The 26,374-nt window shown below is 41.5% G+C and overlaps 2 protein-coding genes across 6 annotated transcripts in view; both read left to right on the top strand.

The window, feature by feature from the left end:
• The first annotated feature begins 353 nt into the window (after window positions 1–353).
• Window positions 354–9,545, top strand: map2k2a (mitogen-activated protein kinase kinase 2a). Its single transcript, XM_016273723.1, has 11 exons — window positions 354–909; window positions 1,004–1,214; window positions 1,309–1,455; window positions 1,540–1,617; window positions 3,253–3,304; window positions 4,758–4,882; window positions 5,078–5,291; window positions 5,409–5,473; window positions 5,604–5,665; window positions 6,280–6,325; window positions 7,905–9,545. Exons 1-11 carry the CDS (start codon window positions 827–829, stop codon window positions 8,013–8,015), a joined length of 1,194 nt encoding a protein of 397 aa, XP_016129209.1. The 5' UTR covers window positions 354–826; the 3' UTR covers window positions 8,016–9,545.
• Window positions 9,546–10,376: 831 nt separating this feature from the next.
• Window positions 10,377–26,374, top strand: part of LOC107586386 (zinc finger and BTB domain-containing protein 7A-like) — an 18,330-nt gene continuing 2,332 nt past the window's right edge. Inside the window, exons 1-3 of one of the 5 annotated variants that reach the window (XM_016273718.1) lie at window positions 10,377–10,560; window positions 18,690–19,226; window positions 19,308–20,161. In XM_016273718.1, coding sequence (XP_016129204.1) covers window positions 10,552–10,560; window positions 18,690–19,226; window positions 19,308–20,161 — 1,400 coding nt within the window. In that variant the 5' untranslated portion in view covers window positions 10,377–10,551. Of the gene's footprint in view, window positions 10,561–11,204; window positions 11,360–12,001; window positions 12,706–16,360; window positions 16,409–18,689; window positions 19,227–19,307; window positions 20,162–26,374 lie in introns of those variants that run through there. The other 4 variants (XM_016273719.1, XM_016273721.1, XM_016273720.1 and 1 more) reach the window with 4 other exon arrangements.

Below are 26,374 nucleotides of genomic sequence, written 5' to 3'. Positions count from 1 at the left end.
AAATGTGTAATGGATTACGTTACTAAATACAATTTTTGTCATGTAATTTGGAATCAGTAACGGACTACAATTTCTACCCAGCTCTGTTGTCAAGCTATTTGGCTATTTGTCAACTGCACAGCTTACCAGGGTTTACTGACGAAGCTCAGACTGAAGAAAATGACGTATTATATTACAGCAAATGTGACATGATATGCTAAAATATTTCAGAAATTTGGCGGTAACTTTCCTTGTGAATGTGACGGTTCTTCAGTTCACCACTAGATGTCGTTCTTACTCAAATAAGCACTCATCTTTTTGTCAAAGCTCGCGACAACTGGAACGCTCTGACGACAGATCTCGCGAGAGCTTGTGAACGCTTCCTCTTGGTTGGATAGCGGCTTCCTGACCGGACTTTTTCCCCCCTCCTTTTTTTTTTCTTGGGGGAAATTTCAACTTGTGTTTTCGCGGGTCCTCCAGGCCAAACAATTTCGGACAGCGTTTCGCGGTCGGTCTGCTGTTTGCGAACGACAGGCCTGACTTGTCTTTTGCCGTCTTTTGTCTGTGGGAGCGCTCGCGAGCCAGAGGCCGAATCGAAGCGACATTCCAGCGATGAAATAAACTGCATTTAGTGCACTTTTGCGCCTGTGGCACTCGCTCTTTCTACTTGACATCGAAATATTATTTGACATAGCTTCTGGAAGCATGACAGGGTGTTGAAATTAAGAGCTTACGAATCTCAGAAACTTCTAAAGACACAACTGCAAGGGTTTGTGTAGCAATTTGAAGGATTGGATGTCAGCAGAGACAACCTGGTTGTTCTCTTTGAAATAGATAACTGACAAGTATGGCACCAAAAAGAAGACCGGTCCCCTTGATTATAACCCCCACAGGAGAAGGACAGTCAACCAACATAGATGCAGCATCAGAGTACGTATATAGTTTGCTAAATCTGACATTTGTTTGGCTTACCTTCTTGCATACTTCAGTATGTCTCACCTGGTCCTGTTTTTCCTGTCTTTAGGGCCAACCTGGAGGCCTTGCAGAAGAAGTTAGGGGAGTTAGACTTGGATGAACAGCAGAGGAAGCGTCTTGAGGCTTTCCTCACCCAGAAAGCCCAAGTGGGTGAGCTCAAGGATGAAGATTTTGACCCCATATGTGAACTCGGTGCAGGTAACGGTGGGGTGGTCCACAAAGTCCGTCACAAACCTTCAAGACTGGTCATGGCCAGGAAGGTAAGCGATCGACAGACTTGTGCACCTGCTGCTAGTTTGCTCATGGCAGGTAATGCAATGTGATCAAAGGCTGAACTTTTTGTATTTCCCCCAGCTTATTCATTTGGAAATCAAACCAGCCATCAGGAACCAGATTATACGAGAGCTGCAGGTCCTGCATGAGTGCAACTCACCATACATTGTAGGGTTTTACGGCGCCTTTTACAGTGATGGAGAAATCAGCATCTGTATGGAGCACATGGTGGGACCAATGTTGTTGTTTAAGGTTTATAGCAAGAGTTCATAGCAAAAGTGTTACAGCACACTGACATGTATTTGTCCGCAGGATGGAGGTTCTTTGGATCAAGTGCTGAAGGAAGCCAGAAGAATCCCTGAAGAAATTTTGGGCAAAGTTAGCATAGCTGTAAGTATTATCATCCTCCTCTGTTGTATCTGTTTCAAATAATGCTTTTTAGAGATTGATGACAAATCAACCATACTGACACAACAATGATTAGTTGGTTAGCAAGGTTGGCTAGATTGTCTAGATTTTTAAAGCCTAACCAATATTAGGCGTTCTTCTTTAAGTGTAACAAATGTAAGGGCACTACTTCTTGTTGAGGGTTGTAATGTGTTGACACTCAAACTCTGTTTTTGGAAGGTGCTTTTGTTCAAAGTGTGTTTGAGGTGTGCATATTATCGTTAGATATGTTCTCCAAATTTGCTGCTTTTAACAAAATTACTGGTACAATTGTTTGACATATTATTTGACATAGCTTCTGGAAGCATGACAGGGTGTTGAAATTAAGAGATTGAATTGAATTGATTGGTTCACATCAAATCTGCTGTGAACAATATTTTTTTATTAATGCATGATCCAGAAGTCTTTTTTAAATTATTTGTTTTGCGCAGATAACAGTTGTACTATGAACTTTATGTATTTGTTGAATATCCATTAGTTACCCTGTATGATCCTTTACCAATTTTACTATAAAGCGATTTCATAAGACCAGCTAGTCATTCAGACTAGTCAGTTTGAAAGTATTTCTAATACGGTTATCCAGCTAGGTTGACTTTTGTGATAGAATAAAAATATTGATACTATATCATTTGTTCCATATATATTGCCGATATTAGTTGTGCTTATTAATTTCCCCTATTTTGACATTTACCTTTACCATCATCTAACGCTCATTAAGTGTTAGATAAAAATAAAATAACCTAAAAAATTGTATATTGTGGTGTTGTGATGTCTTTTAGTTCTAAGTGCTTTATTTTTGTCTTACTTGGACAAACAGTATTGTATTTTAATACTGTCCATTTACTGGTTATCGGCAATAACATGAAAATAATTACCATCTTGTTGGTATCCGGGAGAATTTTAATATTGGCGCATCCCTAGAATATAGTTTAACTCTACCAGTTTCTTGTTTTTGTTGTGCTGTTAATTACGGTAATTGTGTTTGTAATACTATATGTAAAGAAATTGTGCATATACATGGATAATGCACATGTGAAAAAACTATAGGAATCTATTAAATGAAAAGTACATGAAACAGCTATAGGAATCCATTAAATGAAAAGTATAGAGGGGAACCTGCTCTTCTTATTGTCTAAATGCAGAATCTACACAACCTCCATCGTAACATGTCTGGCAATAGTATGCACAGACTGCAAAATAATAAAGCTGTGACCACACCCACAGATGTGCAAACTCCCTTTTAAGTCAGAGTCACCAAAACATGCACATTTTTCAACACACATTTAACTTATTCTTCCAAATGAATAGGGTTGAACTTCTGTTTCACATTTGATCATGACAAAATACAAACATTTTAGCACAAAGTCCAAACAAAGGTGCAGAGATCTGTTTATGAGTGTCCATACTGTTTATTGCACGTGTGAGCAAATGCATCTCAGATTTCAGTAATCACAAAGCAGAAGTTGTTTTGTAAAGACTAAATCATGTAAAATGTTCTGTAAATTCAGGAAGCTAGATACCACATTGACCGTTAAGAGATAAACCCTAATGATGATATCTATAACTTTCTTTCCACAGGTACTCAGAGGTCTGGCATATCTTCGGGAGAAACACCAAATAATGCACAGAGGTACACACAGAGCAACATTCCTTACTAATATCTTAGAAAACGTACGTGTGCATACAGGCGCTGGATGGCAGCAGGAAGTAGCCCCCTAATGCAGCTATTGAAATTACATAAGAAGCTTAAAAATTATTATTATAGAGATTAGGCCTCATTTTTTCAAAGGTATTTACTGAAATTCTAACCAGAGACCTTCAAGCAACTGCAAACCTGAGATTAAATGAAGCAAAAATATTGCAAAAAATTATTATTATATTATTTAATTGCCAAACATCAATCTTCTACAATTAGGGTGCTTTCACGCTAGCACTTTTGGTGCGCACCCGGATTCGATTGACGTCAGAGTTCGGTACGTTTGGATGATGTGAACGCTGTCTTCCGAACTCGGGTGCGCACCTGTGAACGTATCCGAGTCCGCTTAAAAAGGGTGGTCTGGGGTACGGTTCAAGTGAACTCCGGTATGGTTCGCTGCTGATGTGAACGCAATCGTACCAAATCACGGAAGTGAACCGCTATTAATGACATATTATTTGATAAAAATGTGTGTTTGTGTGTGTTTCACTCACTTTCTTGATGAGCGTGACTGACGCGCTGCAAGCAGAGAGCTGTATATCTCATTTCTGTTCACCTTCAGAGCTGCTGAACGCAAAAGAGAACGCAGACGCAAACGAACCGCGGTTCGGACCCAAATAATATAATGTGAACACAGTCCAGCGGGGGCAGGGGGAGGGGGGAGCAATCGAACTCGGGTTCGGACCAAGCAATCAAGCCAAGTGTGAAAGCACCCTTAAAAGTCTTTAAAAAAATAAATAAATAAAAAACACTACATAGGCATTTTTTGCAAGTAGATCACAAGCTACCATAGAAATAGCTTCAGTGTGGCACAACCAACATTTGAGCAATAATACTATGTCTGAAAATGCAAAGTATCAGATTCTCTGTCGGGTTGTATGAGGGTCTGAAGGAGCCACACTGGATTTAAAGGGTTAGACAGGGAGGGTCAGGTCTATAGTTGTGCTGTTGTGGCAGGGAGCGTTGGCCTGCTTGCGAGGAGCTGTTGAGGAGCCCAGCTGGTAATTACAGCCTCGGATGTGATTACATGGCAGCCGCACCCTGCAACCCCCTCCCTTCTTTTTCCTTTCCCACTCTCACCCCTCTGTCCACTCCCAGTGGGTGTTAGGGCTGAAGGAGGGCCCGTCATGTGTGGAATCATTACATGTCTGCTCCTCTTGCCCTGTGTTTAAGAGTAGAGAGGTGGAAAGTGGCTTGCATGTCTGTCTTTTCTGCTGCGACGGTGTTGTCGGAGCTAGCTTTGCAATATGAAGAGCATCTTGCGAAATGTTTTTGCTGGGCGTGCTGGAGAAAGGGCATTTGAACAGGGATGAAAAGCCAGGTGGTGCCGCTGGGATTTGGACCCCGGCCCTCCATCTTACATGGTCTTTCTCTCTGGTCCATACAGACGTTAAGCCCTCCAACATCCTGGTGAACTCGCGCGGCGAGATCAAACTGTGCGACTTTGGCGTGAGTGGCCAGCTCATCGACTCTATGGCCAACTCCTTCGTTGGAACACGGTCGTACATGTCGGTGAGTCACCCGCCCACTTCCCTCCCCAACCCCCAGTCCTTCTCGTTCCAAGCCCTGTGCCGGTGCCCAGGATTCTTCCATGTGGAGGGGAGGAAGTCGCTGCCAGGTTTTAGCCCACTCCTCCTGGCCACCTGCAGGGTGTGGCGCCCCACCCTAGTAGAGCTTTGACTTTCTCTCTGCTCTCTGCCTTGACAGCCGGAGAGACTCCAGGGTACACACTATTCAGTTCAGTCGGATGTGTGGAGCATGGGCCTATCACTGGTTGAGCTGGCTATTGGACGCTACCCCATCCCCCCTCCTGATGCCAAGGAACTCGAGGCCATATTTGGCCGGCCAGTGCTGGACACAGGTGGGGCAGAAGGCCACAGCATGTCCCCAAGACCCAGGCCTCCAGGACGACCGGTTAGCGGTAAGACCTTGTTTAATTTCCCCAAACATTGTCATTAGTTTTAAGCGCATTCGATTTTCTCTATATTCTGCGTAATATGCGTGTTTAAGTTGAGCCTTGCAAATTGTATTCCCCCAGGACACGGAATGGACAGCAGGCCAGCCATGGCTATATTTGAGCTACTGGACTACATTGTCAATGAGGTCAGAGAATTTGCTTAGCGTGCAACTTACTTCCTTTTTGCTTATTTTTGCCTTTTAAAGGATTTTTATGTAGCAGTTTCACTTCAATATCACCCCTTTTTCTACTCCCCACCTGTCTCTACATCTGCAGCCACCACCCAAGCTGCCCCATAGCGTCTTCACCACAGATTTTGAGGAGTTTGTGATGAAATGGTGAGCTCCTATGTGTTATCACTGGTATTTTTATTGTATGAACCTGCAAAATCTTCAGTGTTGAACAAAACAGCATCTGAGCTATTGCAAAGTTGGACCATGATAAAAGGGCCATAGTACAGGGATGTTCATTCTAGCTCCCGGAGGGCTAACCTGCCTCAACACACTTGCCTGGATGTTTCTATTAATTCTGAAGACATTGATTAGCTTGTTCAGTTGTGTTTAATTAGGATTGGTGCTAAACCTTGCAACATAGTGGACCTCCAGGATTGGACACCTCATATGTAGTACAGTTTGTTGAATGCAGGTTTGAATCTGGACTGCGCTGTTCCCAGTCTCACACGTACTTTCTCTATTAATTTCTTGTAAATCTTCACTGATCGCATTTAAATGTACTTTAAAAGTTCAATAAGACTAAAGCAATAACTTGTCCTTTTAAAATGTCACGCCAACGGCGTAGTCTGACTGAAATCTACCAGTTTGGTTTTTGCAAAGTCAGATTAACTGATCTAGATAATGTAATGTAGTTTAGATTTGCCCGGTATGTGCACTTGCTCCGAAAGAAAGTGGTGTGACATGCTTTACTGATGTTTTTTTTTGTGTGTTTTTCACAGCCTAATTAAGAACCCTGCTGACAGAGCTGACCTTAAGATGCTAATGGTATGTACATTTCCCTGTATGGTATCATATTCTGAACTATATTACAATTTTAGTTTTTTATCACAACATCTAGAAAGTGGAATAACATGATAGGAATTAAAGAGTGAGAGCTCTTTGGAGTGACAACATATCGGTAATACTTTACAATAAGGTTCATTAGTTAACATTAGTTAACTACTGTTGTTAATATGAACTAATAGGGATGTAACGATTAATCGCAAGCTGGTTGAAAATCGATTCAAATATGTGACGATTCAAATCGGTTAAGATGCTAAACAAATCGCGATTCAATTAGGGGTAGGAGTTTATATGAATGTATGTCTGAGTAGGAGTTTATATGAATGTATGTCAGAGGGGAACTTACTGTCTTTAGAAAAGTTGAAATGGTATTTTTTCATCATGCCTCTGTATAATGCTTATTAAAGTTCATAAGTGCAGCGCTACTTTGTTTACAGCGGAAACCAAGGAAACGCTTTAAGCACCACCTGCTGGCAGAGAGTGAATCTGCGTCTCATTCAGCTCGTCTGCTGTTTCTGTTTCATGCAGATATTTTTTATGTATAGTTTCACAAAACTGAAGTCAAACCATTCTGTTTTTGCTTCATATTTCAAAATTATGCAATCTAATTTAGATTAAAAATGCTCATGTTGCATGTATTGCAGCATCTTTGTTTGGATCATGATTAAAATGCAGTGGTTGTCTCATTTTAAATGGAAAGAGCACAGACAAAGCCTTAGTTTGTTTATATGAAGAGATTTATTTTATTTGTGTTATTTATTTGATTTGGGGTTTGTTTTAAAATTTAACAATTTAGTTTTGTTATTTACATTTACATTATATTTAAATTTTGTCATTTAGCAGACGCTTTTATCCAAAGCGACTAACAAATGAGGACAATAGAAGCAATCAAAACCAACAAAAGAGCAATAATATACAAGTGCTATATTAGTATATTATTATAGTGTTATATTTAAATTTCACAAAGAAAAGTGCAGCATTTTGTCCAAGCAATAATAAAAGGACACATTTAATTTATAATTTGTCTTAAATCTCACTTTGTAAAAAAAAAAAATCGTGAATCGAATCGTGAAATCAAAATCGTGAGTTGAGTGAATCGTTACATCCCTATGAACTAAGCATGTACAATACTTCTACAGCATTTATTAATCTTAGTTAATATTAATTTCAACATTTACTAATGCATTATTAAAATCAAAATTGTGCTTGTTAACATTAGTTAATGCACTGTGAATTAACATGAACTAACAATGAAAGACTATTTTCATTAACTAACTAATGGAAGCTTATTGTAAATTCATACCAACATATCCAGGTTTTAGCCATGTTAGTAGAGCAATTAGCTGTAGTTACAACTTGAATATGTAGTATTGACAGTAGGTACTCCTATCAGTAATATGATGCATTGTAGAATATCAGGCATTACAAAAAATAATACTTGTAGGTGTAAATTGATGTATAAATAGTTAGAATCAAGGCAGGATGCAAATAAAATAAACATCTGCTGCTTGGCTCCAAAACCTGCTCATGGTGTAATCGATCATGTGATGTTCATTCACAGGGCCACACGTTCATCAAGCGGGCCGAGGTTGAGGAGGTGGATTTTGCTGGATGGTTGTGTAAAACCATGGGCCTTCACCAGCCCAGCACACCCACTCATAGTGCTGAATGAACGCTGGCTCACAGCGTAGTCACCCATGCCATCCTCATCCTCCGCTTTACTTCTCTCCTTTCTTCCCTCACAGGCCTGTATGCTTGTAAGCCTCTGACACACCGCTGTGCACTCTTTTGCTGTTCTCTGCTTGCTCTTCCCTTCCACTGAGGTGCATTCTGGGGCATTGTTTTATGAGAGCCCCTGGTGTTGAAACACAGTCATTTGAATGAATATGGAGATTAGAGTCACTTAAGTGGAGTGGCTGTATTTTTAACGGCCACATTATTCAGGAATGTCCAAATTGGTAAAGATCAGATAGGTTTTGTTTGTATAACAGCTATTTCACTAGTTTTTTGATGTTTTTGTTTTCTTTTCACGGTCGGTTTATTAATTCATTGTGTTTTTTTTGTTGTTTTTTTTTGCTGAAGCGCTATTCTTTGGCATTTAGTGTTACACTGTGTTAAAATGTGTAGCTTGGTTCAATGGCAAGCATTTAATTGAGAATCAACTGCCATTTGCAAAGAAAGAAAACCAAAGAGGGCTTCTGTGGATCATAGAGGTTGGTTTATTACAAAGATGATTATAAATGCAAGATGGCCAAATCAGCAACGATCAAGTGCATACGTACAGGTGTTTAGCTCGTGCATTGCAGGTAGCACTGCTAGTGCATGGTCAAGTAATCCATCACGCCAACTAATGGCCATACTGTAAGTTTGCAAACATTAGCAGAAAGAAACATAAGTTTAATTAGAGGTCCTGTATCAGACGCCCTTTGTCCTACTTGCTGTGCCCGTGGAAAAGATTGGTCATTTAGTATTCATAAACCTATAATGTTTTTTTTTTTTGTTGTATTATTTTTGTTCGTTTTTGTTTTTTACAAAATCTTGCTTCATTTTCCAACTTAAAATCATCTTCAGAAGAGTATATTTGGGAAGAATTATTGTTTATAACTTATGCTTCAATGTTCTTTTTTTCCCCCTGCGTTAGACTTCAAGTTTGAATACAACCAGGGTTGCACCTAGTGCAGTGCTTTTACAATAATCCCAATGAATTTAAACACATCAAAGCTATTTCAACCAAGACCACAACAGGTACATTCATAGTCTGGTCTTCAGTGGTATATAAAGTGAAAAGTAACGTCTCAGGCCACCATGTACAGTGCTATGCAGATCAAATGAACCTCAGCAGATATTGCTGTATTAGTAGGTCTTATAAATACACGGGTGTTACAGATGGGCATTGTGAAGTGTGGCTAAAGCCCACTTGCTCTAAATAGCTTTGTGTTTCTCTTTTTTTTTTCTCTCTCTAGTACTTTTCGGTAACATTGAAACTATTACACACTGACATTCAGCTTCAACCAAGTGATGTGTATGAAAATATGTGTGCAGTACAAATGGTACTGTTTTCAGTCTTAAAATAGCATTTATTTTTGTTTTGTTTGTTTGTTTTGGCCTAGTTTAGATAAGCGTATAGAAGTCATTTTATTACCATATGGAATGTGTTGAATACAGTTCTAATATAAAAATAAAACTTATTTGTGAATGATAATTTGGCTGTAGTTGTTGTCAGTCTTATGTTTGGATAATGTTTAAAGATTTTATTGCAGTGTACTATATTTAATATAAATTGTTAAATAATAAGAGTGAACATTTCATTACATAATTTAAAACATAAGACATATAGGCCCGGTTTCACAGACGGGGCTTAGAGTAAGCCAGGATTAGATCAAAGTTAAATTAGGACATTTAAGCAATTTTTATGAACGTGCTTAGAAAAAAACATTACTTGGTGTGCATCTTGAGACAAAACAAAGGCACTGATATATTTTAAGATCAGTCAGTGCAAGTTTCTTTCAGTTGAAACGGCTCAGACTTACATTTTAGTCTAGGACTAGGCTTAAGCCTTTTCTGTGAAACCGGGGGATAGACAGCTAAATAAACATGTGATTTGCATTATAGCTGTTAATTTTTGGTATATTTTAGCATGGCTGTAATAACATCCAGTACCGGGATGTGCATATTATAAAATGGTTTATTAATACTATATAATGTATTATAATTTTTTTTGTCTAAATTAAGCCAATGGTAATACAGATAACATACTTTGCACACTTTGTGAAATTATGGGATGTTTTGAAAAAGAAAAAAAAATAGATGATCATTTAGCCAATGCTTCAAGAATATGCATTTATTAACATAAAATGCATTTGTGCACCTTTACAGCTTCTTTTAATTATGAATCAATTTTAAGTGTCCCAATAATACTGCCCTCTATGTCTAGTGTGTGTTAGTTCATCATGCTCGTCTCCTACTTAATACTTCAGCATTAAAGCACAACTCGGTGTCATACATAATTACGCTCCTTTGCGTCCACTCCCTGTTTTACAGGAGAGTCCTCAATTGTACAGTCACTCTCAGAGAGGTCATATACTGCTCCTCCTGTTTTTGAGAACTTTCAGTCCGGCAGCAGGTAAGCGGGCAAACGGGTCTCTTAAGTGGTGGAGGATAATCCATGTCTGTCCCGCTGGTCGACTGCACTCATTGCTTCTCTCAGCATGATTTTGGTGAGTATGGAGAATCACAGTACGCATTTAGTTGTTGTGTTACTTATTTTTAATTGCTGTTCATAGCGTTTTGGAGTGTTTGGTTGTTACATATAAAGGAGGAAAACCTTTCAAAAAGGTGTAGCAGCAAGTGAATAGTGTCACTTCTATCACGACCCCTTGAGAGTAGGTACAGACTATGAAGCTGTATTAATTTGAGATGGTGGAGGGTGTGTGCATATGTATTGTGGGGGGTGCTGCTGGCAGACCCTGAGTGTCCTGGAATGTGCCATGGCTTGTTCTGGGGTGGGACTCCATGACCTCAGGCAATGGGATGGGTGGGTGCGACTGCATTTGTGCACACAGGGGAGAAAGAAGGACGGTTAACTCGTTATTTTGGCGCACACACTCACCCAAAGTACACGTGCAACACCCCTGCAAACAACTTTGTACAAATACAGGCCGGTTTTACCAGCGATATCCTTGTGAACTCCACTGTTGTGGTAATGTCATGAGTGATGGTGGCCACTGTGGCATGATAACAGCCTTTAACTGTATTCCCCAGAGGAGAGCAGCATGGGGGAATGCTGTTTCTTTAAGCAAGAGGGAGAGCAAGAGAGAGAGAGAGAGAGAGAGAAAGGGAGGGACCTTTTTGCCCTCCAGAAACCAGGAAGGGAATTGAGTTGATCTGCTAGTGCTTTGGTTAGCGCATACAGAGCTTTGAACAGCAGGGATAGCTAAGAGAGAGAGAGCTCCACAGAGGAGGAGAGAAGAAGAGTGAAGAGCTAACCCATAACAAGCACCGCCACGGCCATCGCAGGTGAGCACATTTCCCCCTGCTTGTCCCCTGTGTTGTCTGCACAGGGCCTATCGACTGAAGGGAGCAAGGCTGAGGAGGAAGGAATGAGGGAGGGGGACAGAGAGAAAGAGTATGTGTGTAGGGGGTAGGAGGGGGCTCCTGTGCCAGTGAGGAATTATAGCTCGTTTTCTTTGGTCTTCCTAATAACTGCTTTAGTACACCTTCGCTTCACTGGCATTGCTTTAATAAACTTTTTTTCTGTACTTACAGTTGTTAACTTTTTTGTTGTTGTTTGGAGGCAAGCCCTTAAGGGGTGTGTTTGTCAGAGGTTAGACAAGTGGACAACGTAGTAGGAAGGAACCAATAATAATTCCAAAGGACAAGGTACAGTGCTAAGCACTAGGGTCCACTTATTTTTTTAAACCCTTGTTGTCATTCATGAAGAAACAAACTCTGATAGCTTGTGCACACACCGTTGGCTTTTTTTTTTTTTGTCTCAAAGTGTATTTATACTGGTTACTGTTATGATGAAATATTTTAGGTAAAAAAAAAGTCTCATTTGGGGCAAGAATGCTGAATATGTCAAATGATGTAGTGTGATAATATAAATGTATTGTATTGTAATTCTACAGAGTTGTGTTCGGATCCCTTTGTCTTTTTTCATACGTACAGAGCTTGGCACTGCTTGTTGGCTGGTCTGTACTTTTAATACCTGGCATCCTGCTAGCAACACACGGTAGTGTATAATTCAGCTCTGAATGCTTACGTTGAAGCAAGCTCTCAGATGTGGGGGTGGCAAGAGCAAACAGTTTGGGACTTGTAGTTCTTAGCAGTGGCCTAGAAGCAGGTGAAGTCATTCTTAAGGACTGCGCTTCCCAGAGTGCCTTGCCCTTGGCCATACAGGAAAGGGAACAGCCGGTAGCCTATCCTAGTGGGGAGGTGTGGTGATTGAGTAGCGGGCAAGCCAATCGCAGAGGGGGAAGTGAAGCCAGAGCAGTGGGCTGAAAATAGAGTGGGGGAGTTAGTAGGTGGCTGCCTGTGTGGGATCAGGCAAGGGCTTGCCTGTGTAACTAGGGCCACTCAGAAGTTTCCTGTCTGCAGTTGCTCCAGACCAGAGCCCTGCCCAGGCACGCAGGCAGGCAGAGGAAGACTGAGCTGACCCACAGGGAAACAAAATTCTGGCCGGCCGGTAAGAGCTCCAAATGCACTCTCACTCTCTCTGGTGTCTGAGACGGGAAAGGCAAGCTAGAAGAGAAATAATGGAATCTTTAAAGGGGAAAGAGAGGGACTTGGCTCGATTAAGTTCAGAGCGCTTGACCCACTTGCAGATGGCATAGAGATGGAAAACGGAGGCCTGCTGTATTAAGGTATGACTTGGTGAGCTTCTGTGCATCGAGTTTCACTTTCCAAGTACTTTTTTAACCGAGCTATGTCTTTGTTGTGATTCTTATTTTTGTCTGATCTGACTGTTAAAAATTGTCATTTAATAAAGAAAATATTTTCAAGCAGATTCATTTAAGTTTTGGTCACAAAAGGTTGTTAACTGTGGGTTTAATACTTTGGCATCTCCGGTGGACTCTGGTGAGATGGTTTCAAATAAAGTGAAATTCACATCAAAGACGTCCTGCTCATTGAGATCTCTAAGAATCTTGGACTTTGGAAAGTTTTTTCCTCTTCTCTTGGCAGATCCCCTGTAGGCTTCTCTGCCCCCTCATTCTTTTTATAGCTGTGCCATAATGCACATCAACATCATCTCCCTTGGTAAGGGTCTTAAACAAGGTCTCATGGCTTGTCAAATAAGTAGACTACATGTTTGTCCTGGACTCAAAGGAAGCTGCAGCCTCTTTCGCTCTTTAAAAAAAAATTATTATTCAAATGCAGATCATTGCCAACCCATACTTGTTCGACTCGTTTTCACTAGTGCAGGTACAGTGAGGACGCAAGGGGTATTTTTATTCACAGATGACGCCCAGTGTCTGAATAATGCACAGACAAGGCTCCTTGTCTCACTGGGGTGAGGCCGATCTTTATTGTCTTTTGCTTGTTTAAGTGGCAAAGAGATTCTTACCCACCATAAACCAGTTAACACTGTGTATAGTTAAATTACCTGACAGGGTCGTTTCAGGTCAGCATTTATGACAGGAAAGGTATGTGTGAACTTCATGCTGATACATCCTCCAGTGTTTTTTTTTTCTTTTGTATTAACTTAATGTGTTTTGTTGTTTATTTCACTGAGCATGTGTTTTGTTACATCTATGAAATATCTGATTTTTTTTTTTTGCTTTTTAAAAACGGACTAAATATTAGTTTTTTTATGTTTTGTTTGCCTTTGTGTTTATTTAAAGTTTCAATTGCTAGACGTCCAGTGTGAATTGGTTAGGTTTTTATGCACTTGCACGTACAAAATATTTGACTAGCTTTTGAATGCTTATGAAATAGAAATTTGAAATTTTATTTGAACTTACACAATCCTTCTGAAAATTTAAGGAAAATTGTCTTCTGTTGTAAGGACATGTAAAGCATCTGTTTTTGAGTCCTTGTGCAGTGCAGGGCTGAGGGCTGAAGGCAGTAGACGTTACCAGCTACTGTTTGGCCAAAAAGTATAATTCTAATGCTTAAGTAATCTTTGAGCTTTTAGAACACACTTTGAATTGGCTCTCTGAACAAGGTTTAGTTTTATTACGTCTGGAGAACAGTGGACATTTGTGAAACATTTTTGAAGTGATCAAATTAAAGACTTCTGCTGGGAGATGGGCTGCTGCAAGCTAGCATCACTATCGGTAATCAGAGAGCTCATCTCATTATTCTCTCATTGCACTCTTTAAAGGGCCTTCTTCCACTTGTTCTTATCTGCTGAGAGTCTGTCGACATGATGAGTGAGGCCTCTGCCTTGGTTTCCTTGACAGTAATGTGGAATCCAATTGCTGTAAGTTTATGCTCTTGCCCCCATTCGCTATTGTGGAGCTCGACCTCCAGCAGGTGGAGGAGTCCTTGACATACTTGCCTTAGTGTGATCGTTCAGAGATATGCTGGGAGGTAGAGCTGAAAAAGAAAATCCTGGGTGGGTTGTCATGTCTTTTTGCCTCCTCAGCAGAGGCAGAAAAGGGAAGTGGAAGCTGTGGTGGACTGGTGGTCGAGTGCAGTGCAGTGTCTGGGAGAGCTGGTCATCTGATAACAGAGCGGGTTCTGTTACACCATCACCAGAGTCATGCAGGAAGTCTTCTTCCGCTCAACCGGCCAGGCTGCCGCAGCAGCAGAAGAGCTCAAGACACGGACTGTGGCCTGAGCGCAAGGGCACCGGGAGGGCTGGTGTAACGCTGCCGCCATTACTCAATTTTGTTTCTGTTTCATTTGTTGGTTTTCTTGCTCTTTCCTTATTTCCTGGCCCAGCCACAGTTTGTCCAAAAGACCCTGAAGTTGTGGGCAGCTCAAAGACAGATGCAGGGAGTTAGGCCTGGAAAAGTTTGGTCAAACTATGAGGGGGCGTCGTGGCATTTTCACACGTGGGCTTCATTCTAACATGGGATTCTAACAAAGCTGCTGCTGGTCTAGAAAGATTGTATGCATGTTGTTGCTTTTGAAGCTGGGTTTCTTGCCTTATCTGCTCTACATTTTCCTGTATATCTGATATACTTCTGTAACTAAGACCTTTAATATCTCACCATAAAGAGAACATAGTTACTTGTACTATTGACCCCATGACATAAGATCGATTTTTTTCTTCCTTAAAGGAGGACGTGATTTTGTGTCTATAGAAGGTTCCAGCAACTAAAGTGAAGTAAAATAATTGTGCTAGTGTGCACTTGTTTCAAGCAGCCTCACCCAATACCTTTTGGGGGGGCATTGTGAATACAAGTCTGGATTTTTGGCAGCCTACTGACATATCTCCAGTGAAACGGCCCAGCACTTCAACTCCAGTTTTATCAGTTGTTCACCCACTTCCTGCTTGCTCTTTTTGCGACCAATCATGCTTCCCTAACCAATGCTGGAAGGAGTGACTTATTTGCAGGGCCTTGCTCAAAATCCTGTTCTTCTTGGAACCAGTCAGCCCCTCTATATACTGTTTACGATTATCCGGTAATATCCTCTCTGCCTTGACCTTGAACCCTGTCAACCTAGTGTAGTGACTCCATTTCCCTCCCTCATGAGGCAGGAGGAGCTAATCACACAAACACACACACACTAGCTTGTACATACATACTGAGTGGACATGCATGCCAGAGGGATGCCCTGTGTACATAAGTCACATGTTTGGCATTAATCCTCTCAAAAGATTCTTTCGAAGGATTCCAAAGCTCTCGTCAAATGCACAGGTGTGACTGGTGAAGAAAGAAAGTTAATAGAAAGACACCGAAGTGTTTCGTAAAACCCTGCTGCTTGTTTTGGTTTATGTCATTTAGTCAATGTGTGTTCCTGGAATGTGTGACGTGCTTGCCTAAGATGTTTCATTCTGAGGTGTCAGTTTTCGGTTCATATAATTAGCAAGTAAATTTACCATTTGGTGTGTTTTGCTGGATTAGCGTTGTTTTAAAGTTAGTTGAGGAGAGATGCAGCTGCATTCTAAGAACATAACCAAACACATTACCCTAGATACAATTTGATTGACAGTAGTTACCTCATGATTCTTATTAAAAGATGTTACTGTGTTGGCGATGTTATTTCCAACGGATTACACAATTCTGAACTATTTCTTTACTAGTTATATTGTAACCTTTCATACCAATAGGTAATGTGCTAGTTGAACTTCTAAACTCGTTTATTTTACACTTGCCCAGATGAATTATAACAATTCAAATACTCATTAAGACAGTTTGACAGTCTCTGAAATTTATTTTCGATAGCCTCACTTCACATTGCCTGGGAGGGGCTGTTCGGGGAGAGTGGGGGCTGGGGTGGGATGAGCATTCGTAGTAACTTGTGGTTTGACTTGCAAAGTAGTTGAGACCTGTGCGTGCGGCCAGCAGAAAAGGTCTGAAATGAGACGTTGGGGCCGTTTCATGGCCCCTGTCACCCATAGCCATTAATAAGTGATGAAGAATGTTGGGAGCCCTGAGAAGGTGTCAGGATCAGGTTTGTTTGCACTGTTTCCTCTTTCTTTCAGCTTTGCATTGGGTTTATTTAGGGACAGAGATGCTGCTTAACTGGTGCCTTGCTAACACCCACAAGCTGAAGTGCAGAGAGATAACTTTTGGTTTTGTGTCCCTTCTGAGAAACTCCCTTATGATAGCAAAACTACTCTTACTCTCTTTCTCTGAAATTCATGTTTTTTTTCTGATTTTATAGATTTTTACAGGTGTGGCACAGCGCAGGGGGTAGAAGGGGGGGGGGGGGGGGGGGGGGGGGGGGGGGGGGTTATCAGAGAGATAACAAAACCACAGAGAAAAGTGTGAGGTATCAAAGCTTGCCCTACAGGTAAGTAGATGGTACAGCTTGCCCATCATTTAGCTCAAAGGTTAAGAGAGAGACAGAGAGAAGGGCTTAAGCCATTGGCTTATGGGCATTACCATCTAACTTAAGTCAAGATGTGGTCCAGTGGGGGACTATTATTGGAATGCCTTCACTGAAGTGTACTATATAGAATTGTGTAGTGCATATGTGTCCTAGTTTATGGTATTTTCATCATGTTCTGACACTGAACTCTTTAACTGTATTTGCTGAAATCAGACAGCATGAAAAAACTGCATACAAAAGGTGAGCTATTATGCATTATGTGGATGACATACTAAATGTCATCCACATAATGCAAGCAAGACAGGTAGTGGGGGTCAGATTTGCTGCTGTTTTACTTTCCCACTACCTCTCAATTGCTACACTAATAGTGACCTGACTTTGTGCCAGCTGTCAAGGTGTGGAGGAAGGCAGCTTTGTTCATGCGTGAGAGAGAGAGAAAGCAAGCAGCCAGGTTGAGCAGGTCTTGCATACATACCAAGGGGCTTGATCTGAAGGAATGTCATTTGAATTCATTGCTCTTATTGAGTATAATCCCCTTGTGGCCTCACCCCCTGCTGGGTCACTCTGGCAGATGGAGGGGCGGGGGGTAGTTAGGCTGTTTGGTGTTCACGTGTGAGCATGTGTTTGCCAATGGACAAATCAAGGAGAGTTGCCTTTCAGAGCCCCTCCCTCTACCCTCGAATGTACTGTAGTCGATCATTTTAATCTCCCCCCACACGTGATCAAGGGGACAGGCCTTTCCTGAAACTTGGCACACAGTGTTGGGTGGGGTAACCGGCTCAGACCGGATTGACAACCTCCCTATTTAATACTGTTCCCTTGCAGCCCTGCGTGTGACCTCCTACTCTTCCTCCTCCTTCTCTAGTGGATTTTTTTTCCACTCGGGCCTTTAGCCGGCAACCCCCTGCACCCACCTCCCTTCCCCAGAAGCCAACTGACACGCAATTTAGTGCACATGGTACCCAGCCCTACTCTATGTGCCGTACACTCCCCCACCCCAGCAAAGCTGCACAGTACAGATTCTCCTTTTCCACTGCCATCATGACAGCAGGCTTGCCACCCTATGACATGCTGCTACATTTGAATTCAGTTAACACCCTAAACTGATTGCTGTAAACAAGAAGGCTGTTTAGATTGCTTTTCAAGTCAGATTAAAGTCTCAACTCCCACAAGTTGAAGTCAAACAGCATCTTTTTGACAGCATCACGAGATCTTGTACATAACCTGTAGATTGTTTGATTGTCATAAAGACCACTTTAAAGCAAAATTTTTTGCGCCATCAGTACACAGCAAATAGATAAGGTTAGGCAAACATTTTTAATAGTGAAAAAGAAACTGTGGTGAACTGAACTATAAGTTCTACATGTGTTCTGTAATAGTACTTGGGGTTAAAAAAATATGCCATTATCATATGCATAATTGATACCTTTTCTTCATTTCAATAATTACACCAATTCCCTGTTGACTTTAAAATAAGTCTTGCAACCAGCACATTGTGTATTTACAGTCATGGCTTGTTGTCAGAATGTCCTTTTATAAATTGATGCTTCCATTTGTGGTTTGGATAATCTTGACCAGTGGTCTTTCATATAGTAGCCACCATTTTGCCACTATCTATTAGCCTCTTTGCTTAATTTGCATACAGGGCTTGGTCATTCTACCCTGAATGGTAATAGAATGCAAAGAGAAGGGACAGCATAAATATGGTCCAAATATAAAGTGTTAGTGTATTAAGCAGCAGGATGAATTGAGCTCTTCAGGTCATTTGTAGTAGTACTTTGTAGTACATTTATGTAAAGTACTTTGCCTCAATTTTGTATCAATGATATTTCTTTTAATATTTGCCAGCCACTTTGTCACTTTATGATTAGTAACTGTTATTGTTCCTCAAAATTCTTAGACGGGCAGACGTACAGACGGCAGGACGGACGGACGGGTGGCGGCGGCGATTGGCGGCTCGGCGGCAGGCTGGTGGAAAATGTCGTCGGGAGCAGGTGGGCGGGGAAGACGTGAGGGAAGGGCCTGTGGGGGAGCAGGCGAGGTAGAGGAAGGACCAGTGGGCATCCCCTTCCCAGAGCACAGTGCTGACCTGCTAGGCAGTCTCAACCGCCAACGGCTAAGTGGGCTGCTGTGTGATGTGCTACTAGTGGCTCAAGAGAGAGAATTCCCTGCCCACCGCTCCGTGTTGGCTTCCTGCAGCACCTACTTCCACAAACTTTTCACCTCGGGCCTGGCTGCTGACCGCCAGAAAGTCTATGCGCTGGACTTTGTGCGGCCTGAGGCGCTGGCCGCCCTCTTGGACTTTGCCTACACAGCCACACTCACAGTCAGTCGAAACAGTGTGGTTGACATCTTAAGTGCCGCCCGTGTGCTGGAGATCTCACCTGTCCAAGACGTCTGCACACACCTGCTGGACACCAAAGTGCTCTCCCCGCCGGTGGGTAACGTGTGTTTTTTACAACTTGACTAATGAATGTTTTGGAGCGATATAATGATGTAGTCCCATTTCTTTTTGCAGGTGGGCAGTGAGCAAGAAAAAGACCAGGAAGAGGAGGAACAAGGAAAGAATGGAAAAGAGCAGGGCATCCGGCTGCGTGCCCATGAGTACTTGGAGTTCTTCCAGAGGGGGGCACATTGGGGTAGCAGCTGCAGCACGCCAGAGCTCAGGGACCTGCCTGCACACCTGCACTTTAGCCAACGCAACGGTGCTGACAGCAATGGCACGCCCATCGGCCCTGCTGACTACTACTCCTCACTGGCCCAAGCCCTATCACAGCCACCTCGTGAACCCGAAGACAAGGATGTGGATGAGGAGTGCCAGGATAGACCTTCAGTTCTAGCTCGAGGGAAAGGTGCAGAGGCTGTGATGTCCATTTATGCTCCCACTCAGAATGGACATTACTATCTCCATCAGGCAGAGCCCAAATCAGAGATGGAGGTTGAGGGGACAGGTGAGCGGGAGCACGAACAAGGCCCAGCCAGTGCTTTGCTGCAACAGATGATGGACTCCTTGGAGCGGAAAAGGGAACCGGCCACGACAGGTGGTGGAGGTGAGGAGGATGGGCCGGAGGGCGAAGAGCCAGATGTGGAGTTTTACTTGAAGTACTTTAATAGTGTGCAGCACGAGGAAGCCACCATTGCCCCCATGTCTCCAAGTTTGCTACCACTGTGGTCATTAAGGGGCAACGGAGGTGGAAACCAAGCAACTGGAGGGGGTAACAACAGTGAGAGGAAGATACGGTCTAAGGCCTTCCAGAAGTGCCCTATCTGCTCCAAGGTCATCCAAGGTGCAGGCAAGCTTCCACGCCACATCCGTACACACACAGGAGAAAAGCCCTACGAGTGCGCCATCTGCAAAGTGCGATTCACCAGGTAAGCCTTTCTTTTTTTTGTCATTTTGGTTTTGTCTTTGGGAAAATTGAGAGTTCAATTTGTATTTTTACATACACTTCAGCATCTTGTGTGCTATCAAATTTAAATGGTCAGGTATTCAGTACACTATAGAGAACACAGTCAGCCATAACAGGGCTCCAGACTGCGATTAACACAGTCGCATTTGCGACCAAAAATATTAATTTGCGGGTGACGTTTTTGCTGAGGTCGCCACTGGCGACTATGTATAGCTATTTGTTATGACTTAAAAATGTGCATGTAATGGCTTTTTCCTGATTGTTTTGTGATCACATCTTTTGTTAATTTGACGTGATAAACTGAGATGACGCACATCAATAATTTAGTGGAAAAAAAGAGTTTCAAACAGTCCTCGTCTCAGCCGAACAGCAGCGTTGACGCACACCTGCTAAACGCAGCTCCATTGTGCAGCGCGAGAGAGATCGGAATGACGGAGACGCTCAAAGCAATGTCTATTTCGTGCTCAACTTGAACAAACTACAGGTAAAGCTGTCAGCTGTGTGGATATTGGCAATATCGTTAATGGTTCTCATTATTAATGGCTTATCAAGATCTTCATCTATATACTGTGTTCTGTTAATGCGTGAACTTCATATTATTTGAAGCTCACTTGCCGTCCAATTATCGCAAAAAGCTTTGTGCTTTATTACATTTTAATAAAGCAAAGTATCAGCCAAATTCTTTACGAAATTCAAACAATAAATACGGTTTTGGCGCTCTTTAATGCGGCAGGAGCGATCACTTTAGCGCCTCAGTTCAAGTGACACGTGAACCCATTCATATCAACTTCCCCGATCATCTATGGATTAAAAGGCTGATAAAGTCCAGAAAAGATTAGACATAAACACATGACAGTATGATTGAAATGTTAAAAATAAAAATAAAAGAATAATAATAATAATAAAAGAAATAAAACACGTTTATTCTGTGGCACCTAAAAAATAATTTGGCCCCTGAGAATTTTTTTTCTTATACGAGCCAATGGCTCTTTGCTCTTTTTTTTTTTTTTGTCTGGAGCCCTGCATAAAGTTGTTTTATGTTGACAGAAAGGCTGCATGACAAAGTCCTGGAATTTTAACAATGAGGGTCCAATAAAAGTGGGTTGTGGTAGCACAGCCTGGTCTACTGTTATCAGGGATGAGGCTGTTATAAAACTCTCCATGCCGATATTGAAAGGGATTACAGCACGGTGGCCTATCTACGCCAGTGAGTCAGCTGAACTTGTGACCCTGGGTGTTACGTTGATTATTGCCCCTGGCACATACAGCCCCTCTTTCAGACAAATGGCTGCTGAAAAATACTGTGCTATAATACTGAATCTCTGTTAGCAAGCTGTTAGCATGGCTTACCCTGCACTTAAGGGCATCACCTCTTCCATGAAACCATTGCCTTAATGAATTAATCAGGAGACATGCATTGGAAATAGACACTACGCCAAAAATATCCAGTACCCTATTTGCGTAGAGATGGATCTAAATTTGCCACCTAAATACGCCACCTATTGGGAAGGGGTACTGTGATCTTAATCCTGTTTGATCAGGGTTAAGAGTGCGCTTCACTCACACTGAAATAAATCAATCCTATCTTCTAAATAATTAATCTCTCTGTGCCCCACTCTGTTACATTGTATGTGTGTGTGTGTGTGTGTGTGTGTGAGAAAACACATTTTCTCACAGGTGTGTATGTATATATCCGTATTTTGGTGAATGTATGCGAAAGTGGAGGAAAGATGAGAAATTATGAGTGAGAGAATCTCCAGATACATTCAAACATGTTTAAATATACAAGTAGGCGTTAGCGTGTGCACATGTCTGTGTTTACATTCTCGGGTGTGTGTGTCTGTCCATGGACGCGTGTGAGTGCGTATGTGTGTTCTGTAAGCCTCCAGTATTCTGGATGGGTCAACCACCCTAGTTTATTTAGTTGTACTCTGCCCCGGTCACGAGCTTAGGGGGAGGGACGGAGAAGGGTAAGATGAGAGCAGAATCTTACAACAGAGGGTCTTGCATTTGACACCACACTATAGCTCCCTTATTGGTGCAAAACAATACACTTTGACAGTATGCTGTCTCTTGTTGAAGAAAGCCTACACTTTAGCCATTCAGACTAGTTTGCCTCAGGTGGTGTGTCAGTAGGGCAGGGTATCGTTCAAAAATGTTCGATATTGATACCTTGACTTCGAGACCGGTTCCTGATCGCTACTTTTTTCGATACCAATTTTATGAAATCAATTTTAACAATAATAATTACATTATCTAAAAAAAAACTAAAAAAAAAACTTTGGTTTCATTTTTCAGCTTGTTGATGTTTATACAAACTTAGACTCATCTCCTGAGCCACAAAGGAACAAAATGTAATCAACACAAATCAGTGCAAAATAGTTTTAATAAAGCTCAAATAGTCTTCAGTTTACACATCTGTTAGGCTACATTTACACTAGTGCGTGTTCGTTTTAAAACGCATAGCTCAGACAGAATTATGATTTAATTTTTTTTCCACTGATTTACTGATGAGCATTAGCAGCTTCCAGCGCAGTCTGCCGGTGTTCTCTCTTCCATGATCGCTGCTCTGACTCAGAGGTAATAACATTTAACTTCAGCAACATTATATGGCCAAAACGCACATTAGATGGCAATCGTAAGTTATTACAAACACTTGATGGTGGTTTAAAGTGAGTTTTGAGTAAAAGGGGAATATACATTTTATTTATTGTCTTATGTAGCATGATGCTACAGTTTGCATAGATGGTCACATAACGCACTTTCGGTCGTGTAACGTTAGTATGAACGGACATCTGCATATGATCGGACCTCCACGCAGCTCCCGCGCTACTCTCCATTGGAAATGATTGTAGCATGGTCTGTCGCTTGTCATTTGTCGGAGATTGTGGAAAGCCGGCTTGAAACGCAGTGGAAATGCTAGTATGACGAGGATAGTTTTCATTTTAAAACAAACGCACCAGTGTAAATGTAGCTTCGCACTACAGCCTCACGTGTGCGCCACATCTCTGAGTGTAACCGGTGTAAACTAGTAGGTGTGTTCGACTTGACTCGGACCGACTGTGCTGACAGATCGGTGTATTACAGTACCACGAGAGCTAAAGAGAGCAGACTGCTCTGTGCGCTTTCGAATCGCTCTCGCGGATATCAAACACTGATCGATCTGCACCACACCTCTTCTAGTCGAACACACCGACTAGTGCTGCAGGCTTATTGGCTCACTGACGCTGATGAGTTTAACCCCTTATCTCAGGTATCCAAATTTGGTACCGAACGACGAGACGTTTTTCGATACTCGATGGTATCGAGGCAATTTGGTCGGTGCCTAAAAAGTATCAAACTCAATACCCAGCCCTATGTGTCAGAAATCTGTATAAACTGATGACCAACACGAAAGTTAGTTTTGTTAGATGAACATTTATAAAATATACAGTGCAAAATTTGGTTACACAATTGTTATATTTTATACACCGTTAATGGTGCTTTGAAATGTTTGGAGGACAATTGAGGAAAGACATTAAAGGTTAAACCACATTCTTCCAAACCTGTTCCTCAACCCAGCACACCTTTTGATTTTCGATCTTACATTGGTTTCTTCCCATAAACTAAAATATCTCCTCAGTTTAACTCCGCTGCAACTGAAGATTTTAAATTTTGCTTGTAAATCAAGAGCAATTGTGCTCTTATAACACATTCACCATTTTAAAATGGCTCTTTTTTTGAAGCTTAGGGTCCACTATGACTCTGAACTGAACATTGAGCCCTTCAGTGCCTCATTGGCCTAAAAACTAATTATGGTGATAAAGCTGTGAACTTTATGGCTCAGCACAGAAGGAAAAATAAACTTGACTTTACTCTTAAAAGTAAAGATAAGGAGGTCAGACTCCTTTTGAGAATACACATTGTCTTTGATGAGCAAGAACAGACAGATATACAGTGGGGCAAAAAAGTATTTAGTCAGCCACCAATTGTGCAAGTTCTCCCACTTAAAAAGATGAGAGAGGCCTGTAATTTTCATCATAGGTATACCTCAACTATGAGAGACAAAATGAGAAAAAAAAAATCCAGAAAATCACATTGTAGGATTTTTAAAGAATTAATTGGTAAATTCCTCGGTAAAATAAGTATTTGGTCACCTACAAACAAGCAAGATTTCTGGCTCTCACAGACCTGTAACTTCTTCTTTAAGAGGCTCCTCTGTCCTCCACTCGTTACCTGTATTAATGGCATCTGTTTGAACTTGTTATCAGTATAAAAGACACCTGTCCACAACCTCAAACAGGCACACTCCAAACTCCACCATGGCCAAGACCAAAGAGCTGTCAAAGGACACCAGAAACAAAATTGTAGACCTGCACCAGGCTGGGAAGACTGAATCTGCAATAGGTAAGCAGCTTGGTGTGAAGAAATCAACTGTGGGAGCAATTATTAGAAAATGGAAGACACACAAGACCACTGATAATCTCCCTCGATCTGGGACTCCACGCAAGATCTCACCCCGTGGGGTCAAAATGATCACAAGAACTGTGAGCAAAAATCCCAGAACCACACGGGGGGACCTAGTGAATGACCTGCAGAGAGCTGGGACCAAAGTAACAAAGGCTACCATCAGTAACACACTGCGCCGCCAGGGACTCAAATCCTGCAGTGACAGACGTGTCCCCCTGCTTAAGCCAGTACATGTCCAGGCCCGTCTAAAGTTTGCTAAAGAGCATTTGGATGATCCAGAAGAGAATTGGGAGAATGTCATATGGTCAGATGAAACCAAAATAGAACTTTTGGGTAAAAACTCAACTTGTCGTGTTTGGAGGAGAAAGAATGCCATACCTACTGTGAAGCATGGGGGTGGAAACATCATGCTTTGGGGCTGTTTTTCTGCAAAGGGACCAGGACAACTGATCCGTGTAAACGAAAGAATGAATGGGGCCATGTATCATGAGATTTTGAGTGAAAACCTCCTTCCATCAGCAAGGGCACTGAAGATGAAACGTGGCTGGGTCTTCCAGCATGACAATGATCCCAAACACACCGCCCGGGCAACGAAGGAGTGGCTTCGTAAGAAGCATTTCAAGGTCCTGGAGTGGCCTAGCCAGTCTCCAGATCTCAACCCCATAGAAAATCTTTGGAGGGAGTTGAAAATCCATGTTGCCCAGCGACAGCCCCAAAACATTACTGCTCTAGAGGAGATCTGCATGGAGGAATGGGCCAAAATACCAGCAACAGTGTGTGAAAAACTTGTGAAGACTTACAGAAAACGTTTGACCTCTGTCATTGCCAACAAAGAGTATATAACAAAGTATTGAGATGAAATTGTGTTATTGACCAAATACTTATTTTCCACCATAATTCTTTAAAAATCCTACAATGTGATTTTCTGGAATTTTTTACAGGCCTCTCTCATCTTTTTAAGTGGGAGAACTTGCACAATTGGTGGCTGACTAAATACTTTTCCCCCCCCACTGTACCTCCTGATAAGAATCAAGAAATTACTGTCAAAGATTTTTTATCACAACAGTATCATATGATGTAGTTATAGGCCAATATGTTAACAAGTAACCCTGCAGTTTTCTGTAAAACAATAGTTTTCTGTAGGGCTGCAACTAACGATAATTTTGATAATTGATTAGTTGGTTGATTATTTTTTCGATTAATCGGATTAAAAACAAACATTTTTCTTTTTTTATTTTATTGACAAAAACACTATTCCACATTCTGCTCAATGTCCTTAAAACGAACGTTCCAACTGAATGCTATGAAAACATACAGCGCTTAATTTATTAGACCACCTGCCATAATAAAGAGAAAACACATTTTAGGAATCTGTCAAAAAATGGTTTAAATAAAAAAAAATGTTGTCGTCATTTATTTATAAGTAAATACTTTTATTTATTCACATAACAAAAATGGCCTCCTATGCCCTTCATAACAGCTTGCATTTTTGCTGGCATTAAGTATTTTTTGACTGTAATTGGGTATCTGAAAAAAAAAACCACTATAAAGCTCTCTGCCTTTCTTTCATAGATAACAGCAATAATTATATTATAGCATTAGAAACAGCCTACTACTGTTACTAAAGAGCTTACGCATATTGGAGGACTAACCCATACAGAAAGCTAAAAAATGATTTCGGTAATCACCAGTACTGTTAGTTTAGAGCAGCAGTGGCACAAACCAT

The sequence above is a fragment of the Sinocyclocheilus grahami genome, unplaced genomic scaffold (genome assembly GCF_001515645.1).
Source record: "Sinocyclocheilus grahami isolate Dianchi unplaced genomic scaffold, SAMN03320097.WGS_v1.1 scaffold81.1, whole genome shotgun sequence".
NCBI classification, from domain to species: Eukaryota; Metazoa; Chordata; class Actinopteri; order Cypriniformes; family Cyprinidae; genus Sinocyclocheilus; species Sinocyclocheilus grahami.
The sequence above is the reverse complement of the archived record's forward strand: the minus strand, read 5'-3'. Positions and strand labels throughout refer to the sequence as shown.

Excerpts from the sequence above, each read along its gene's own strand:
- map2k2a (XM_016273723.1), top strand. The coding sequence starts at position 827 with ATGGCACCAAAAAGAAGACCGGTCCCCTTGATTATAACCCCCACAGGA. Across the intron at positions 1,618-3,252 it reads TGGGCAAAGTTAGCATAGCT|GTACTCAGAGGTCTGGCATA; the intron begins GTAAGTATTATC and ends TTCTTTCCACAG. Across the intron at positions 5,292-5,408 it reads TCCAGGACGACCGGTTAGCG|GACACGGAATGGACAGCAGG; the intron begins GTAAGACCTTGT and ends GTATTCCCCCAG.